The 19,950-nt window shown below is 37.6% G+C and overlaps 1 protein-coding gene across 6 annotated transcripts in view; it reads right to left on the bottom strand.

The window, feature by feature from the left end:
- The window catches only part of ANKIB1 (ankyrin repeat and IBR domain containing 1), a 163,534-nt gene that overhangs the window by 72,264 nt on the left and 71,320 nt on the right, over positions 1-19,950 (bottom strand). For all 6 annotated transcript variants that reach the window (XM_003407150.4, XM_064289976.1, XM_010587269.3 and 3 more), the window contains 2 exons: positions 8,800-8,982; positions 17-134 (listed from right to left, as the gene is read on the bottom strand). In XM_003407150.4, coding sequence (XP_003407198.2) covers positions 17-134; positions 8,800-8,982 — 301 coding nt within the window. The remainder of the gene's footprint in view (positions 1-16; positions 135-8,799; positions 8,983-19,950) is intronic.

Below are 19,950 nucleotides of genomic sequence, written 5' to 3'. Positions count from 1 at the left end.
ACATTGCTTCCATTACCATGAGCTCGAAGTAAAGCTTCAGCAGTAAATAATGGAGCCTGAAGCATGTCTGCAGTTTCCACTATAAGCATATCTTTCAATCTACGAAGATCCTGGGGCCTTAATCCTTCATATGGCTTTGAAAAGAAGAAAAACAAAGTTCAAATGGTTATTACAGTCTTAATAATTATTTAAATGCCTATAAACAAATATATGTAATAATCATTCCTTTTAATTTCCCAGTTTCAATTTGATTAAAAAGGCTCTTTATGTTCTACTGTCATGGACTTTAAACTATCTTTTTACAAATCTATTTTAAGTTACCCACCCAATGCCACAGCTGCTAACCAAAGGGTCGGCAGTTTGAAACCGCCAGGCGCTCCTCGGAAACTCTATGGGGTAGTTCTACTCTGTACTATAGAGTCGCTATGAGTCAGAATCGACTCAACGGCACTGGGTTTGGTTTGGTTTTGCTTATTTTAAGTTGGAGAGTGGATGCCGGGGCTTATATGCTGTCTCATTCTAAAACAAAAGTGTTATACTACAATGACAACCCCATCTTATTTGACAGATTTTAAATTCTGGATAATACAAAAAAGTATTAGAAATTAACATCTATAATCTCACTGTTGAGTAGCAATCACGAAGTTTTTGTGTGCTTTTATCTAATCTTTTTTTTTTGCAAATAAATTGTGTGTGTCTATTTCTTGTTGAGTAACAATCACAAAGTTTTTGTGTGCTTTTATCTAATCTTTTTTTGCAAATAAATTGTGTCTGTCTATTTAGGCATGCAGTTTAAATCACTGAACCATCAAACATTTACACTTATTAAAAGTTATAAAAATGAACCTCCAACACACCTTTCTTTGCTCTTCCCAACAAAGAAAGAAAATCACTGGAGATGTTAAAGAGCTACCAACGGTGACTGTGTACACAGTCAGCAGCGCTATTCCTTTTAAATTTATTTAAATTATTTAATTTGAATTTGTTCCTTTTAAATGATGATGACAAAAAGCTAAACACATTTCACATCACACTGCATTAATAATCTACCATGTGTATTCAGGTATACTGACATTAATCTGTACATACACAGGTATCCCATAACTTAACTAGAAAAAGGAATGAAAATTTAATTCAAACTATCCTATATAAGGATGGCATTAATAACAATGAAAGAAACAAACAACAAAAAACCCACTGCAATTTTATCCAAACTTTCCTTAGAGAAAGTCCCAAAACCATGACGTATACTTCACTTTTAAGCTAATTTATAAAACGCACTTTCCCCTGCAAAAACTTAGCAAGCTCTTACATGGTTAAATTTGTAGTACTCACTGGGGGATTGTAAAATGGTACAACCACTAAGGAAAACAGTATGGCACTTCTTCAAAAAGCTAGAAACAGGAACACCTTATGATCCAGCAATCCTACTCCTAGATATATGTCCAAGAGATATAACAGCAGTGACATGAATAGATATATGCACACCTATGTTCACTGCAGCACTATTTATAATAGAAGAAAGATGGAAACAACCTAAATGCCCATCAATAGATGAATAGATAAAGAAATTGTGGTACATACATACAATGGAACATTATGCAATTATAAAGAATAATGAGGACTCCATGAAACATAACATAGATGAATCTGGAGGACATTATGCTGAATGAAATAAGTCTATCACAAAAGAACAAATATTGTATAATCTCACTTTTATAAAAAATCAAGGATAGGCATACATACAGAAAGCAATATTCTTTGACGGTTACCAGGGATGGGAGGAAGAGGGAGGGGGGACTGCTTTCTAGATAGTAGACACTTGTGACTTTTGGTGATGGGAAAGGCAAAACACAATATGGGGAAAGTCCACACAACTTTGCCAAGGTAAATGAAGACACTAAGAAATATGCAAGAATAAGGGACAATTTTGGTACATGCTATAACATACACAATTTTGCAACAACAGTAATAAGCAAAAAATACGAGCGTAGTTACACAGGTAGATATGTATCCATACATGTGCACAGGAAGGTATATGTGAGTACATGTGTGTGCATGTATAGGTGTATCTGTAAGCACATGCGGTTAAGTGCTACAGTTGCTGACTGAAAGGCTGGCAGTCCGAATCCACCAGACACTCCTGGGAAACTCTATGGGGCAGTTCTACTCTGTTTTACGGGGTCACTATGAGTCAGAATCGACTCGACGGCAATGGGTTTTATGGGTAGGCATATATATATATATACATGTTTGTGTGTGCTGCATACATATTCATATATATAATAAAGCACTCAGGAGGCACAGTACACAGAGGCTTCCTAGATATATCCAAACACCCTGTGGGATTGGTTTACTGGGTTAAAAGGCTTAGGACCATAGTCTCCTGGGACAAATCAATCAATTGGCATAACATAGTTCATAAAGATAATGTTATACATCCTACTTTTGGCAAGTAGTGTCTGGGGTCTTAAAAGCTAGCAAGTGGCCATCTAATATACAACTACTGGTCTCTACTCATCTGGAGCAAGAGAGAATCAAGGAAACCAAAGACTCGAAGAAGAAACAAATCCACAGGACTGACAGCTCATTTGAACCACAGCCTCTTTTAGCCTGAGACCAGAAGAACTAGATGGTGCCCAGCTATCACTACCAACAGCTCTCACCAGGGACACAATAGAAAGTCTCAGATAGAACGAAAAAAAAATGTAGAACAAAATTCAAATTCCTAAAAAAAGGCTACACTTACTGGACAGATAGAGATTAGAAGAACCCCCGAGACTACTGCCCTAAGATACTATTTGAACTTGGAGCTGAAGCCACTCCTGGAGGTCACCTTTCAGCCAAATAATATATAAAATAAACAATATCACCTATGAGTAATGTCCTTCCTTAAACGATCAACTATATAACATTTTCCCAAAAGCAAAGATGAGAAGGCAAGAAGAGACAGGGCAGTTAGATCAATGGAAACAGAACATACAGAATGGAAATAATAAGAATGCTGACACATTGTAAAAACTGTAACCAATGTCACAGAACAATCTGCATAAAAACTGTTAAAGGGGAACTTAATTTGCTGTGTAAACTTTCACCTAAAACACAATATAAAAAACAAAAAACAAATCTCTATACTCACTGCAGTATAGAGGTATGGATGTATATGTGTTTTGAGTTCAGGCTAGGGACTTTAGGTACCTATCTGCTTTTGGGGAGGTATTGGCCTTTTGAGCTTGTGCAATTGATTGTTCTAAGGAGTATGTTCTTTTTGGGTGGTGTTATTTATCTTATGAATGGCTTCAGTTCCAGGTTAAACTGCATTACTTTGATATCATGCATAAAATGAGAGTTACCTGCAAAAACTAACTCACAATGAGAGTAAGTTTCCTGATATTCCCCATGGTGGCAACTGTATATTTCCTGGTCTTTTCTAAATGTTCATTTTCAAATTAGCCATGATTCTACCTCATTTGTGTTGAGCCAAATAAGTAGAAAGAAAATGGTTAAGCTAAGCATGATTCTACAGATTAGTATTTTATTTAGAAACTGTGCAAATAACTAATGGAAATAAAAAAATCAGCTTTCCTTGCCACTCTGACATAATATATGAAAGGTTTGATTTTAGATTTATTAAGAAGGTATATCTTAGATTTATTAGGAAGGAAGGTATAATATAAAGCAACTTGTAAAGATTTAAAAAAAATGTACTCGGTGTTAAATAGGTTATATTGAAAGAAAAATAGTTTTTGAAGGAGAAAGACATACTGCCTTCGTGAACATGTAACATGTTCACTCCAAATCTTTGCAACAGAACTGTAATTAGGTCATATGAAGCATTTCAATATGTTGCTCAGTCCCAAATGGTACTATTTCTGCCTTCTGCAGGAAGGATTAAAAAGAAGGTGTCTTTCTCTTTCCTGTAGCAAAGGTAAACTGCTTCTATTTTCAGATTGAACACAAACTAGCAATAGCCTCCAAAATGTCAGTACTGATACAAAGGAAGAAAAAGGAAACTAAAAAGAAACAGGATATAAAAGTACTGTACCTCTTTTGCACCAGTGCATACTGCTGCTACCAGAAGACCTATGAAGAAATGTGAAATAGGCTAACGCGTAAACTGTACTCTTAGAAAATTTTTTATTGTGCATTAGGTCAAAGTTAACAGAACAAATTAGTTTCCTATTCAATAGTTTGTACATAAAGTGTTTCATGACCTTGGTTTCATTCTCCACAATTTGTCAGCACTCTCCCCATTTCTGCCCTGGGTTCCCCATTTCCTTTCATCTTCCCTGCCTTCTCATTTTTGCTTTTGGGGAAATATTAGCCTTTTGAGCTTGTGTAGTTGATTGTTCTAAGGAGTATGTTCTTTTTTGGGTGTCGTTGTTTATCTCATGGGCTTGTCTATTGTTTGGCTGGGAGGTGGTCTCTGGTAATGGCTTCAGTTCTAGGTTAAATTGCATTACTTTGATATTATGCATAAAATGATAGTTACCTGCAAAAACTAACTCAGAAAAGGCTATGACATAAAGGAGTTATGAATGGGTCAGGTACTGGCCTAAGTATTTACATATATTAACTCATTTAATGATCACTACAACCCTATGCTATGATCATGACCATGATCATCATTATTATTGCATTTATATACACATTTAAAATGTATATTCCCTCTGAAATTTCTAGAAATTGGGTTGATGGATCATAGGCTATGCACATTCTAAATTTTAGTAGATGCTACTAAACTGTCCCCAAAAATTGTTTCAATTTATATTTCTTCCAGTACTGTATTAAAGAATTCTTTCCCTACACTCTTACTAGATAAATTGTATCTCATCAGTGTTGTTATTTTTTTGGCAAGCTTGGACAAATAAAAGGTACCTTGATAATGAGTACTATTATCTTCTGATTTAATTAAAAATTAAGATAGTATATTAGAGATAAGGAAACCCTGGTGGCATAGCGGTTAAGAGCTCCAGGTTCTAACCAAAAGGTTGGCAGTTTGCATCCACCAGGCGTTCCTTGGAAACCCTAGGGGGCAGTTCTACTCCGTCCTCATAGGGTCACTATGAGTTGGAATTGACTTGATGGCAACGGGTTTGGTTTATTCGAGATAAAAGCCTAAAAACACAGTTATAAACGTCTTTTAATTTACTTGCATCAACATTATTTCAGGAATATTACTACTGAACTATCGTCTTCTGACTCTATATCATTACATTATACTGATTATTAAATTAATAATTTCTATGTCTGATTCAGGATCATGGATTGCCAAAAGCAGGCAGTGAGGCAAATAGGAAGACGCATGGACTTGAAGTTAGAAGAATCAGGTTCAGCTCACTTTGATCCTGGCAAGTTATCCAACTTGCCTCATTTAGAAAAGAAGGGGCCATAACTGTCATGTTTCCAAGATACTGTGTGGATTTAATAAACATGTGAAAGTGCCAGCAAAATGCTTAGGATACAGGCCTCCTTCCTCTCTGTAAGGGTACTTTATCTAAATAAGCATCCTAGAGAAAAGCCTAACTAAAGAAACACAAAAGGTAAAGAAATACAAAAAAAATTTTTTTAATCCCAAGGAACTTAGTTCTTTTGACCAGCTGGAGAATAAAAAAGCTCAAAACTTTTTGGGATTTATGGAAAAAATAAAACAAATAATAGAATCATTCTTTAAAGCACATACAAGTCAATGCAGCTATGTAATTCCTTTTAGAATCAGGTTAGCACTGAACAAGGAGCCCTGGTGGTACAGTGGTTAAGCACTTGGCTGCTAACTGAAAGGTTGGTGGTTTGAACCTACCAGCCACTCCAAGGGAGAAAGATGTGGCAGTCTGCTTTTGTAAATACTGACAGCCCTGGAAACCCTATGGGGCAGTTCTATTCTGTCCTATACAGTCACTATGAGCCTGAACTGATTCGACGGCAATGGATTTTAACACTGAACATGGAGGAATCAGAATCATTTTGGGGGGAAAAATTTAATACGTCTTCTAATTTCTTTATTAGAGAATTATCTATGGATGTCCACTTTGTGCAAGCACTGTGGTAGACCCTGAAAATACTCTGTTGAATAAGACAGATTAGAGCTGACGATCTAATACAAGAGAAAGCCAAAAAACAAGAAAGCAAATACATACACAAAATAATGACAGCAGTTGTTAAGTGCAAAGAAAAATAAACTAGGTATTATGGTAAGGAATAATGGAAGGAGAGGGACCTACTTTAGAAAGAATGGTCCAAGACTGCCTCTCTGAGGAACTGATATTGAGCTAGCCTGGAGAAAAACTGGGAGAACAGTTCAGACGTAGAAACAACAAATGCAAAAAACCTTGCTGTAGTCTAGTTATTATGGCTAGAGCAAAGTGTGACAGGAAAAAAAAGTCTGAGATAACGCTGGAAAGGTAGATAGTGGTCAGACCATGTAAGGGCTTATATATAAGTAAATAGCTTAGGTTTTAACCTGACTTCAATAAAAAGTCACTAAATTACTTAAATGATATGATCTAATTTAAGTTTAAAAATATCACTCTGTACTACGCAATGACAAAGAACAATTGATGAATCTGCAAAGCATCTCACAACATGGATGAATTTGGAAAGAATTATGCTGAGTGAAATATCAATCACGAAAAGGACAAATATCGTATAAGAACACTACTATAAAAACTCATGAAAAGGTTTACACACAAAAAGAAACAATCTTTGATGGCTATGAGTAAGGGGAGGGGGATGGAAAAACACTAAATGGACAATAGATAAGCGGTAACTATGGTGAAGTGTAACACGGTACACAATACTGGGGAAGCTAGCACAACTTGTCCAAGCAAGGTTATGGAAGCTCCATAGAAACATCCGAACTTCCGGAGGAACCGAATTACTAGGCTGAGGACTGTGGGGACGATGGTCGTGGGAAACACCTAGCTCAACTGGCATAAAAGAAAACGTTATACATTTTACTTTCGTGGGTAGCATCTGGGGTCTTAAAAGCTTGTGAGTGGCTATCTAAGACACTCCACTGATCTCACCCTTTCAGGAGCAAGAGAAAATGAAGAAAACTAAAGATACAAGGGCAAGATTAGTCCAAAGGACTAATGGATCACAACTACCACAGCCTTTATAAGACTGAGTCCAATACAACTAGATGGTGCCCAGCTACCATCACTGACTGCTCTGACAGGGATCACAAAAGAGGGTCCCAGACAGAACTGGAGAAGAATGTAGAAGAAAATTTTAACTCACACAAAAAGACCACACTTACTGGCCTGACAGAGACTGGAGAAACCCCGAGAGTGTGGTCCCTGGACACACTTTCAGTTCAGTAAAAAGTCGTTCCTGAGGTTCACCCTTCAGCCAAAGATTAGACAGGCCCATAAAACAAAATGAGACTAAAGGGGCACAGCAGCCCAGGGGCAAGGACTAGAAGGCAGAAGGGGACAGAAAAGCTGGTAATAGGGAAACCAAGGTCAAGAAAGGAGAACGTTGATGTGTCGTGGGATTGTTAACCAACGTCATAAAACAATATGTATACTAACTGTTCAATGAGAAGCTAGTTTGTTCTGTAAGCCTTCATCTAAAGAATTAAAAAAAAAAAAAAAAGAATAAATCGAGATGCACATTAAAAAAAAAAATAAAGAAAAATATCACTCTGGCTTCTAATGGATCCTAAGAACAAAGGGAAGGAGGCCAGTTAGGAAACTATTATAGTAGTTCAGACGAGAAGTGAGGGTGGCGAGGGCCTAAGGGAAGTAGCAGTGGAGGTTAGGCGGAGTAAGGGATTTGAGTGACACTTTTAGAGTTAAAACTGATAGAATTTTCTGATTGTCTGGATGTGAGGGTTTAAGGGGCTGTAAGGGATCAAAGATGCTTGCCATATTTCTGCTTGAGTGACTCGGTGGATCGGAGGTAACGTTTACTGAGACAGGGTAGACTTAATGGAAAACCAGAAGAGAATGTTGTCCCAGAAGCCAAAGAAAGAATGTTTCATGAAGAAGGGAGTAGTCAGTTGTGTCAAGTGCTGCAACAAATTCAAGTAACATGAGTAGAGAAGAGTGTCTACTGGATTTGGCAACATGGTAATTCTCGGTGTTCAAGACAAGTGCAGTTTCATCACAGTAGAAGGGAATAAAGTTACATTACCCCCCCAAAAAACCCATTGCCGTCCAGTTGATTCTCACTCATAGAGGCCCTATCGGACAGAGTAGAACTGTCCCATTGAGTTTCTAAGGAGCACCTGGTGGATTCGAACTGCTGACCTTTTGGTTAGCAGCCGTAGCAATTAACCACTACACCACCAGGGTTTCCAAGTTACACTACAATGTGCTTAAAATGAATGGAAGGTGAGGAAGTTGGTATGTATAGATAATTTTAAGTCTTGCTTTTTGCATATGAAGATCAGAAGAGGGGAGATGCAACTAGATGAGGACAGGGACCAGACTGGGTGAAGGGTAGTTTTTTTTTTTTTTTAAAAAGATGGGATTTACTAGAGTATGTTTGTTGATAAGAGCAATCCAGAAGACAGGCAGAGACTGATGAACATGAGAATTGGAGTCTTGGAGCATCAGCAGTGGGAAGGGCTCATATCACACATGAGTACCTCTACTTACATGTAAGTAATTATATTTACATATACTGGAGAAAAGACCTCCCCCCAAGTTTTTCTAGATATACTGTTATATTTATGGCTATATAGATGACATGACAGTATACTGCAAAAACCATACAAACTTGGTTTTAAGATATTACATATATATAATTTAAAAATATTATCACATACAATTTTTTTTCATTAAAAAAACTTACCTCTCGTTTGTCTAATGCAGCATATTCAGCTTCTATTTCTTCAGCTTCTGGATCCCGTGAAAATACCATTTGAGATTCCAGATTGAGGGCCAGATCTTTGTGGTGTTGTTTTTCAGCACAGTCACAAGGAGTATCTTTATTTTCATTCTCAGCGAACAGGTCTCCTCCATGTTTTACTAGAAGCTAAAAAAGTTTTTTTTCAAAAACTTGCAACTATAGATTTTAAATGACTTAATTCCAAAAATCAACCAAACCCAGCGCCGTCAAGTCGATTCCGACTCATAGCGACCCTATAGGACAGAGTAGAACTGCCCCATAGAGTTTCCAAGGAGTGCCTGACGGATTCGAACTGCTGACCCTTTGGTTAGCAGCCGCAGCACTTAACCACTACGCCCCCAGGGTTTCCCACATAGGATAAGGAGGACTAAATAGGATGGCTGAGTATTTAATCCTCATTGAAATCTGTTTTTTTGCCTGTCTTGAACATTGGTGGTGTATAAAATGCTCTACCTTAAAACACACATGCAATTATTGCCGTCTCAACATGTATTCATCCATTCAGCCTTCCTTTCCCGTCCCATCTCAGAGGAAGAGGGGTAGGGTAGCTCCTAGTATTCAAGACAAGTCCTTCCTCATCATAATCTAAATGGCTGGTGACTCTAGGCAAGTCATTTAACCTCTTTAAGTCTCATACATACTTACATAATCTTGAGAAGAAGGAAAACAAGATGATTCCTAGTCTGTTCTAGTTTTAAAATGCCCATTTTATCATCTGTTTTCTCTATGACCTTGTACTGTCCACTGCTCCCTCCATGTCCTCCATATTCACTCTGTTTTTCTTTTGGTTCCTGGCACAGGGGTCCCAGTCCCCTATTTAACTTAATCTTGCTATCCTTCTATTTACGTTCCTAACACTTTGTTTCTCAGCCACATTTCTCAAATTAGTGATTGATATCCATTGTCTTTCCACTTCCTCATCAAACTACTCCCTCAATTACTTCCTGCAATCTGACTCCTAAATTGACTGTTTTACTGAAACAATATTTCTGTGAGTCATTTATACCTCTTAACTCTCAAATCCAACAGCCTGTCTCAGTCTTCCCAGTCAGCATGTGGCTACCTCCTCTCCTTAAATTCTTCTCTTGGCATCCTTGACACGGTATCATGCTGGTTCTTCTACTTCTCTGCGTTTTTGTTCTCACCCCCTTTTAAACATCAGCATTCTCCAGATTGATGCTGTGACTTAAACTCTTTTTTATTTTATCTGTAATTTCACTTCTTTCCCTTGGATTTCTAATCTACACAGTATCTTGTTTTCAGCTATCAGCTTTACGCAGATGTCTCTGAGTTGTAAATCTATACTCTTTTTAACAAATCTTTAGTCCTCATTTTTAATAGCCTGCCTACCATCTCATGTGGATAATCTAAGACCTTAATCTTCATCGTTCTAAATGTAAACTCAATATATTCTCCCTTCCTTCCAATGGATTCTTCCATCTCATCTCACTTTTCAAATGTCTGTTAATTGTTGGCAGGCTTAAAAGCAACCCAGTTCAAACCCATATTCATTTTATTTAAAGGTAAAGCTAATTTTATTTCATTCTAATTATAGATATCAGATTGTTACAGGAAATGTGAAAAAAAAATCAAAGAGAAAATTATAGCATCCAAAGATAGCTCACCATTGTTAATATTTTAAAGCCTCCATCATTTTTTACTCTTTCTCCCTTGCTTTCTTTTATCAACTGACCTAGTCACCAAATGTTACCAGTTCTTCACAGTGTCTCCTGCACCTGCCTCATTCTATTTCTAATGCTGCTACACAAATGCAGGCTCTTTATCAGCTCACACCAGAATTTGTGCAATAATTTTCTAACTTCTAGCACTCCCTCCAGTATACTGATTCTAACCTTGGCTTAAAACTGGCATCATCTGAGAATTTTAAAATGCCAGTGTCTGGTGCCCACCCCCAGAGATTCTGATTTTATTGGTCTGAGATGTGGCCTACACATTTTTTTGTGTAGTCATAGTTAGAACTACCGTTCCAACAAAAAAGGTTTTTGAACCATGTAAAAATCACCTGGGTACTCTAACAGTCTGATTAGTTGGGTCTGGAGTGGAGATTAGGTATGTAGACATTTTACAGGTCATTCCAATGTAGATGGTTCACAAACCACACTTTAAGCCAGGGCTCCCTAAACCTTAATGTCAATACAAATCACTTTGGGGTCTTAGTAAAATACAGACTCAGATTCAGTAGGTCTGGAATGGAGCCTAAGATTCTGCATTTCCAAAAAGTTCCAGTCACTGATGCCAATGCCAGTCCATGGACCATTCTTTAAGTAGCAAGGCTTTAAGAAACACTGCTTCAGAAGTATTATCATTCAAGTCTATATTATAACCGTTAGACTAATCTTTCTACATTCCTATCACTTCAATCAAAAATTTTCAATAGCTCAATATTCTACAAAATAAACTTTAAATTCTTGATTTCGGTATTTAGTACATTTTACTTGGTATAACCTCTATCTTTCCATTAAATGATCTCTCTTACTATTCTTACAAATGCACAAACTCCTTCAATCTGCATGTATTTGAAACCTAGAGCAGTACTTCTCAAAATCGGGCATGTAAAAGAATCATAAGAACTTGCTGCAACATTCCAGGAGTCTACCTCTAACCTGTTGCTGTCCAGTCGATTCCAGCTCATAAATCTGGAGGGCTGGTGGGGCCTGAGATTTTGCAGTTCTAACAAGTTCCCAGGAGCTGCTGATGCTGCAAGTCTGAGGACCACATTTTTTTTTTTTAAATTGTGCTTTAAGTGAAAGTTTACAAGTCAGTCTCTCATACAAAAATTTATATACACCTTGCTATGTACTCCTAGCTGCTCTCCTCTAAAGAGACAGCAGACTCCTTGTCTCGACCCTGTATTCCTCGTGTCCATTCAGTAGCTTCTGTCCCCCTCTGCCTTCTCCTCTCCCCTCCAGACAGGAGCTGCCCACATAGTCTCATGTGCCTACTTAAGCCAAGAAGCTCACTCCTCACCAGCATCATTTTCTATCTTATAGTCCAGTCCAATCCCTGTCTGAAGAGTTGGCTTTGCGAATGGTTCCAGTCTTGGGCCAACTGATGGTCTGGGGACCATGACCTCTGGGGTCCTTCCAGTCTCAGTTAGACCGTTAAGCCTGGTCTTTTTACAAGAATTTGAGGTCTGCATCCCACTGCTCTCCTGCTCCATCAGGGATTCTCTTGTTTTCCCTGTGGGGGCAGTCATCAGTTGTAGCCGGGCACCATCTAGTTCTTCTGCTATCAGGGTGATGTAGTCTCTGATTTATGTGGCCCTTTCTGTCTCTTGGACTCATAATTCCCTTCTGTCTTTGGTGTTGTTCATTTTCCTTTGCTCCAGGTGGGTTGAGACCAATTTATGCATCTTAGATGGCTACTTGCTAGCATTTAAGACCCCAGACACCATTCACCAAAGTGGGATGTAGAATGTTTTCTTAATAGATTTTATTATGCCAATTGACCTAGATGTCCCCTGAAATCATGGTCCCTAGACCCCCGCCCCTGCTACTCTGGCCTTCGAAGTGTTTGGTTTATTCAGGAAACTTCTTTGCTTTTGGTTTAGTTGAGGACCACATTTTGAGCAGCCTCCTTAAACTACTTAAACTGAAATCTTACCCACTCAAATCTTATCATTACTCATGAAATCTTACAAGGTAACACATCTGAAGTGATTTCTCCTTCTGTTCAATACCAATAACATTTACTGCATACATAATTAACATGGCCCTTAGTGCCATAATCTTTTGGGGACAACAATGAGGTCTTAATTCTCCACAGTAAAAATTAGAAAATTGAGACCCAGATAGACAACCCTACTCAATTGCTGAGCAAAGACTGTAATTCCTATATTCTTTTCACAGTTTTAAAACTCCAGGTGCTAAAAACAAAATATAATTAGGTACGACTCTTCAGTCTGACATGTGAATGATTTTTATGGCTTTTCAACGAAGTGTGAAATGCTCTGATAGCTCCCGAAGTGTCAAATATGCCCTGTGGCTGTAAAGGGACAAGTGTGACTTAGCACCTTTGGTTTTCTAGTGACCTCTGTTTGAGATAGCACTAATTAGCTACACTTAGAAAAAAAGGCTTTGAATAAACAAGTAGGAGACAGTGGTGCCTAGGAAAATCCAAGATAGCACTCATTTTAAAAATGTTTTCGACAAAGAGTGAAGCACCATCTTCAACAAAAACCTGCCACATCTACCATTTATTGAATCACAATTACAGCTTAAGTACTAATATAAATGGAATAAGGCCTAATGACTAGGCTTGCTCTAGGGAAGTCTATTAAAGTGGGCGGGGGGGACCGCCAGACTTTTTACTGGACTCTGGTAATAGGCCTAACCCATCATCCCTCTCCTAAGACTTTCTAAATTCCAAAGCAGAAAACAAAAACCTTCAGCAACTATGAAAAAAAGTATATTATTTATTATATTAAATGCTAAGATTTGTGCTTTAGTGCAGTTCCATTTTTGTGTGCTGTGCATTCATTACATAGTATTTAAGTCTTTTGTATAATTAAAGCATATAAACCAAAAAAACCCGATGCTGCTGAGTCAATCCCAACTCATAGCGACCCTTTAGGCAGAGTAGAACTAGCCCATATAGGACTTGTTACATATTGCAAACTAAGGTCTGCAGGTCAAATCTGGTCTGCTGTCCATTTCTGTATGGCCCATGAGCTAAAAATTGGTTTTTGTATTTTTAAATGGCTGAAAAAGACCAAAAGAATATTTCACAACACATAAAAACTATAAAAAATTCTAATAAAGTTTTGTTAGAACACTGCTACCGTTATTTGTCTACATACTGTTTTTATCGCTGCTTTTACGCTACCGGAGTTGAGTAGTGATGACAGAGGCCATATGGTCCAAAAATCCTAAAATATTTACCATCTGGTCTTTTACAGAAAATTTTTGCTGACCTATGCCATAATTCTTTGAAACAGAAAAAATATTAGAATTACAGGAGCATTATTTATATTTTGTGTTCAATAAATGTTTAACATAGCATTTCTAATTTTCAGTCTACTCCTCTTTGCATTACTTTTGTCTCATAAATAATTTTAAATACTAAATATGTGAAACTCAAGATTTTTATATCAAAGTGAGGATTCAATATAAAGCACCTGGTGTTAGAGTCATAGAGATGAAATGGAAGGGCTGGCCATAAGAGACAAAGAAGAACACTACTTTGCAAATAAGCGGCATGAGTCTGATGCAGTAAGAAAAAGAACAGCTCACTGTCCAGGAATCAAGACTAGATACAGGGTTAATGGTGGGGTCATTAATAGAAATAAGACAGTCAAGAGAAGGAAGTTGTAGGTAGAGAAGATTGAGTACAGTTTTGGAAAAGGTGAATTTGAGAGAGTTTTAGCATATTCATATGAGACTGTCCACAAGGCAGCAATATAGCATAATGAACTGGAGAGGGAAGTCAGGGTTAGGCATCGAGAAGCAAAAACTAATGCAATATCCTATGCTTAGCGAATGACTTTCTCACACGTGGAGGGTCCTAGAACTCTCTAAGTTTTTTTTTTTTTTCTGGGGAGGGGAGGGGAGGTGGGGTTTGCACCCCTTAACTTCTTATAGAATGCAATTATTACAGAGAAGGGGAAGTTTTAAATTAAGTATTCCATTTCCATGGGTCAAAGTAATTGAGCTTGTTGTTAGGTGCCATCGAGTCGGTTCTGACTCATAGCGACACTATGTACAACAGAATGAAACACTGGCAGGTCCTCTGTCATCCTCACAATCGTTGTTATGCTTGAGCCCATTGTTGCAGCCACCGTGTCAATCCATCTTGTTTAGGGTCTTTCCTTTACTTTACCAGGTGTGATAGTTAAGATATGTGTCAACTTGGTTAGGCCATGATTCCTAGTATTGTGTGACTGTCTACCATTTTGTCATTTGATGAGATTTTCCTGTGTGTTGTAAATCCTATCACTATGAGGTTAGTAAGATGGATTAGTGGCAGTTATATTGATGAGATCTACAAAATTAGACAATGTCTTAAGCCAATCTCTTTTTGAGATATAAAAGACAGAAGCGAGCAGACAGACATGGGGACCTCACACCACCAAGAAAGCAGTGCTGGGAGCAGAGTGTGTCCTTTGGACCCAGCAGAGAAGCTCCTAGTCCAGGGGAAGACTGACAAGAAGGACCTTCCTCCAAAGCAGAAAGAGAAAGCCCTCCCCTGGAGCTGATGCCCTGAATTGGGACTTCTAGCCTACTAGAATGTGAGAAAGTAAATTTCTCTTTGTTAAAGTTATCCACTTACGGTATTCCTGTTATAGCAGCACTAGATGACTAAGACACCAAGCATGATGTCCATCTCCACAGACTGATCCTACTGATAACATTGCCAAAATATGTGAGACGTAGTCTTGTGATCTTTGTTTCTAAGGAGGATTCTGCTTGTTTTTCCTCCAAGACAGGTTTGTTCGTTCTTTTGGCAGTCCATGGTATATTCAATATTCTTCGATGACACCACATTTAAATGATATCAATTCTTCTTTGGTCTTCCTTATTCGTCGTCCAGCTCTCTCATGCATTATGAGGCGACTGAAAACACCATGGCTTGGGTCAGGCATGCCTTAGTCTTCAAAGTGACATCTTTGCTTTTGAACACTTTAAAGGGCTCTTTTGCAGATTTGCCCAATGCAATGTGTCTTTTGATTTCTTGACTGCTGCTTCTATGCGTGTAAAATGAAATCCTTGACAACTTCAATCTTTTCTCCATTTATCATGATCATTGCTTATTGGTTCATTTGTGAGGATTTTTGTTTTCTTTATGTTGAGGTATAATCCATATTGAAGGCTGTGATCTTTGATCTTCATCAGTAAGGCCTTCAAGTCCTCTTCATTTTCAGCAAACAAGGTTGTACATCTGCATATTGCAGGTTCTTAATGAGTCTTCCTCCAGTCCTGATGCTCCTTTCTTCTTCATATAGGCCAGCTTCTCAGATTTCCTCACCACACAGACTGCATAGATATGGTGAAAGGATACAACTCTGACTCACACCTTTCCTGACTTTAAACCATGTGGTATCCCCTTGTTCTGTTTGAACGACTGCCTCTTGATCTATGCATAGGTTCCTAATGAGCACAATTAAGAGTTTTGGAATTCCCATTCTTCACAAAGTTATCCATAATTTGTTATGATCCACACAGTTGAGTGCCTTTGCATAGTCAATAAAAGACGGGTAATCATATTCCTGGTATTCTCTGCTTTCAGTCAGGAGCCATCTAACCTCAGTCGTCTATATGAGGAAGTTTGGAAGACAGCTACCTGGCCAACCAACTGGAAGAGATCCATATTTATGCCTTCAAAAGTAACTGAGCTACAGAAAAATATCTGTTGAAATTATTAGTGCACATAGTAAATTATCAAATGACCTGATAACTTCATCAACTCTGACCTTAAACATAGAGAGAGAAAACATTTTCAATAGCTAGCTAAGACACATTTCCATAAATATAAGTTCTTAAGAGCTAAGAAAACAGCTTGACCTTAACCCCAGTGGAAAAAAATCTCTTCAACGTTACAGGATAGACACTAAAATGAGACATATTTTACTTTAATTACAGAAAATTAGTGCTAAAAGGGGGCTCTGAGATAATTTTCAGATTATCCCTACATTCAAGATAAAACTATCCAGAGGTTGAGTGACTCACTCAAGGTCTCACAGAGAACCACTCTGAGAACGAAGACTAGGAATCAGTGGTCTTTCCACCACACTATGACCTCTTACTGTATGAAAAAATTAATAAATACCTGATGACACTTTTACTCAAACCAAATGTTTTTATCATGCTTGCTATCAACGAGCACTATGAAAACAACAAAACACTACACAAATGTTAGTTACTACAACTACTATTCTCATAGTCAATGACTAAAAACAATGATGTAGAGAAATAAGCTGCTCAAAGTTCAGAAAAAATATCTAAATTACTCATGAAAGCAAACTTAGTAAGAAAAGTCTTTCCTGTTCATCAAAGGAGTATGACACCATCTGAAGATACCTGAAGACTAAAACTCTAATAACTAAAGTTATATAGTGAGTTATATATTTCATTTATTTTATGTACTTATGTTTTTTTTTATACTAGAAAAGGAAACCCTGGTGGTGTAGTGGTTAAGTGCTACAGCTGCTAACCAAAAGGTCAGCAGTTCAAACCCACCATGTGCTCCTTGAAAACCCTATAGGGCAGTTCTACTCTATCTGATAGGGTCACTATGAGTCGGAATCAACTCTACAGCAATGGGTTTGGTTTTTTAGTTTTTATACTGAAAAAATACTGTGAGGACTGTGAAAATTAATACAGACTTTCCTCAGAAATTCTTCTAGTTATCTAGCAGTAAGCATTATCAAAAGTCATTTAAGGCCTAAGGGTGGGCAAGTGTACAGTATACGTAAGAGATTAAAGACAGCTTTATGTGGGTAAAACGATACGTTGAAATTTGTTGATGAAAACTAGAATAAACATAACAAAGGTATTTACAGGGCTCTATTTTTTTATCTGGGGGTCGAAAACCCTGGTGGTGTAGTGGTTAAGTGCTACTGCTGTTAGCCAAAGGGTCGGTAACTCAAATCCGCCAGGCACTCCTTGGAAACCGTATGGGATAGTTCTACTCTGTCCTATAGAGTTGCTGTAAGTCGGAATCGACTCGACGGCACTGGGTTTGGTTTTTTTTTTGGTTTATCTGGGGGTGTGTTACATATAAGTCAAGAGCCCTTCTGAATACAGAAAAATGAACAGTCATCAAATGGTGTGGATTATGCTGACAAATCAAACAGTTAAAATATACACATTCATATAGGCACACATACACAGCAAGCAAATCAACAGGCCTGCCACACAGTACAGAATAAACCTGGCACTAAGTTTCCTTAGAACAGAACATGGAAGGAGGAATACCACTGTTGATGTCAGACAGATCTTCGCTAAAGGTAGAGAATACCAGAAAGATGTTTCCCTGTGTTTTATTGACTATGTAAAGGCATTTGACTGTGTGGAACATAACAAATTATCGATAACATTGTGAAGAATGGGAATTCCAAAACTCTTAATTGTGCTCATGAGGAACCTATACATAGACTAAGAAGCAGTCGTTCAAACAGAACAAGGGGATACCGCATGGTTTAAAGTCAGGAAAGGTGTGAGTCAAGGTTGTACCCTTTCACTGTATCTAGTTAATCTGTGTGCTGAGGAAATCTGAGAAGCTGGACTATATGAAGAAGAAAGGGGCATCAGGATTGGAGGGAGACTCATTAACAACCTGCAATATGCAGATGAGACAATCTTGCTTGCTGAAAGTGAAGAGGACTTGAGGAACTTACTGATGAAGATCAAAGATCACAGCCTTCAATATGGATTACACCTCAACATAAAGAAAACAAAAATCCTCACAACTGAACCAATAAGCAATGATCATCATAAGTGGAGAAAAGATTGAAGTTGTCAAGGATTTCATTTTGCTTGGATCCACAATCAACACCCACGGAAGCAGCAGTCAAGAAATCAAAACACGCAGTGTATTGGGCAAATCTGCTGCAAAAGACCTCTTTAAAGTGTTCAAAAGCAAAGATGTCACTTTAAGGACTAAGGTGCACCTGACCCAAGCCATGGTGTTTTCAATTGCTTCATATGCATATGAAAGCTAGACAATGAATAAGGAAGACCAAAGAAGAACCAAGAACTGATGCTTTTGAATTATTGCTGGTGAAGAATACTGAATATACCATGGACTGCCAGAAGAATGAAGACATCTGTCTTGGAGGAAGTATAGCCAGAATGCTCCTTGGAAGCAAGGATGGCAAGACTTCGTCTGACATACTCTGGACATGTTATCAGGAGGGATCAGTCCCTAGAGAAGGACATCATGCTTGGTAAAGCAGAGGGTCAATGAAAAAGAGGAAGGCTCTCAATGGCATGGATTGACACAGTAGCTGTAAAAAAATGGACACAAACATAGCAGTGACTGTGAGGATGGCGTCGGACCGAGAAGTGTTTCATTCTGTTGCACATAAGGTTGCTAACTGAGTCGGAACCAACTCTACGGCACCTAGCAACAAGAAGAAATAACAAGTTTCCTCACTAAGAAAAAAAATAATGCTGGTAAAAACACCATATATATATATATATATATTAAAAAAAAATTTAATAAGCATGACATTGTAAAAATATACTTGAAAATCAATAACTACTAAAGAATGCTTACAGAAAATTTTTGGAAAGAAGATATTAAAGCAGCAATATAAGAGCATTATTACTATTACCAAGAATAAGCATTTTCCACCCTAACCCACTTGAGAAATATGATACAGTCCCAGCAGTAATAGCGAATCACTACAGCAGGGATTCTCTCACAGGAGGTGGTTGGAGAACAATACGCAGATAGGCACTGCTATTACTACATCTCCACCCCTATGTCCTTGGACATTCTTCCATCACACTGTGAATCAAGGTTAGGAAGCATTCCTTTAAAACATAGTTTCAAGTAAATTACTGGCACTAACTAGTGACCAAAGGTGACACAAACCCAAAACATGAAATGACAAAGATTCTGAAGAATTAAATATTGCAAATAATAACGGTAAACCAGAGACAATGTCATAAAGGTCCTAGAAGTGAAAAGAACACTTCAGATATACCAAAGAAATCACATAAATTGCTGTATCTTTTCATAAGAGTAGGGAAATAAAGGAAATTCATTTTTAATACATTTATCAGTTTAGAAGAATACAGTATGTATACATATATATAGATCTGTATATGTGTGTGTATGTATGTATCTGTGTGTATATGTATAAAATATATATATAGAAATGAACAACATTCAGATCTATTTTAACCTCATTAGGACCATTGCTTTTCCAGTAACAGAATGAATTTTTGGTAATGAAGAAATTCTGTGATTCAATCTATAATGGTTCCCACACATGCTGAAATATATGAGTTGTGTCTGGTTTGACACAAATGTTGATACCTTAGGAAAAACTTGTTCAGTTGTATGTATAGTTGTAATGATATCAAAAGAATTTATCTGTATCTAGATATGGAAAAAAATTTTTTTAAG

This window comes from Loxodonta africana, chromosome 8 (genome assembly GCF_030014295.1).
Source record: "Loxodonta africana isolate mLoxAfr1 chromosome 8, mLoxAfr1.hap2, whole genome shotgun sequence".
In the NCBI taxonomy this organism is placed as follows: Eukaryota; Metazoa; Chordata; class Mammalia; order Proboscidea; family Elephantidae; genus Loxodonta; species Loxodonta africana.
Note: the sequence above shows the minus strand (reverse complement) of the source record. Positions and strands in the feature narration are given on the sequence as shown.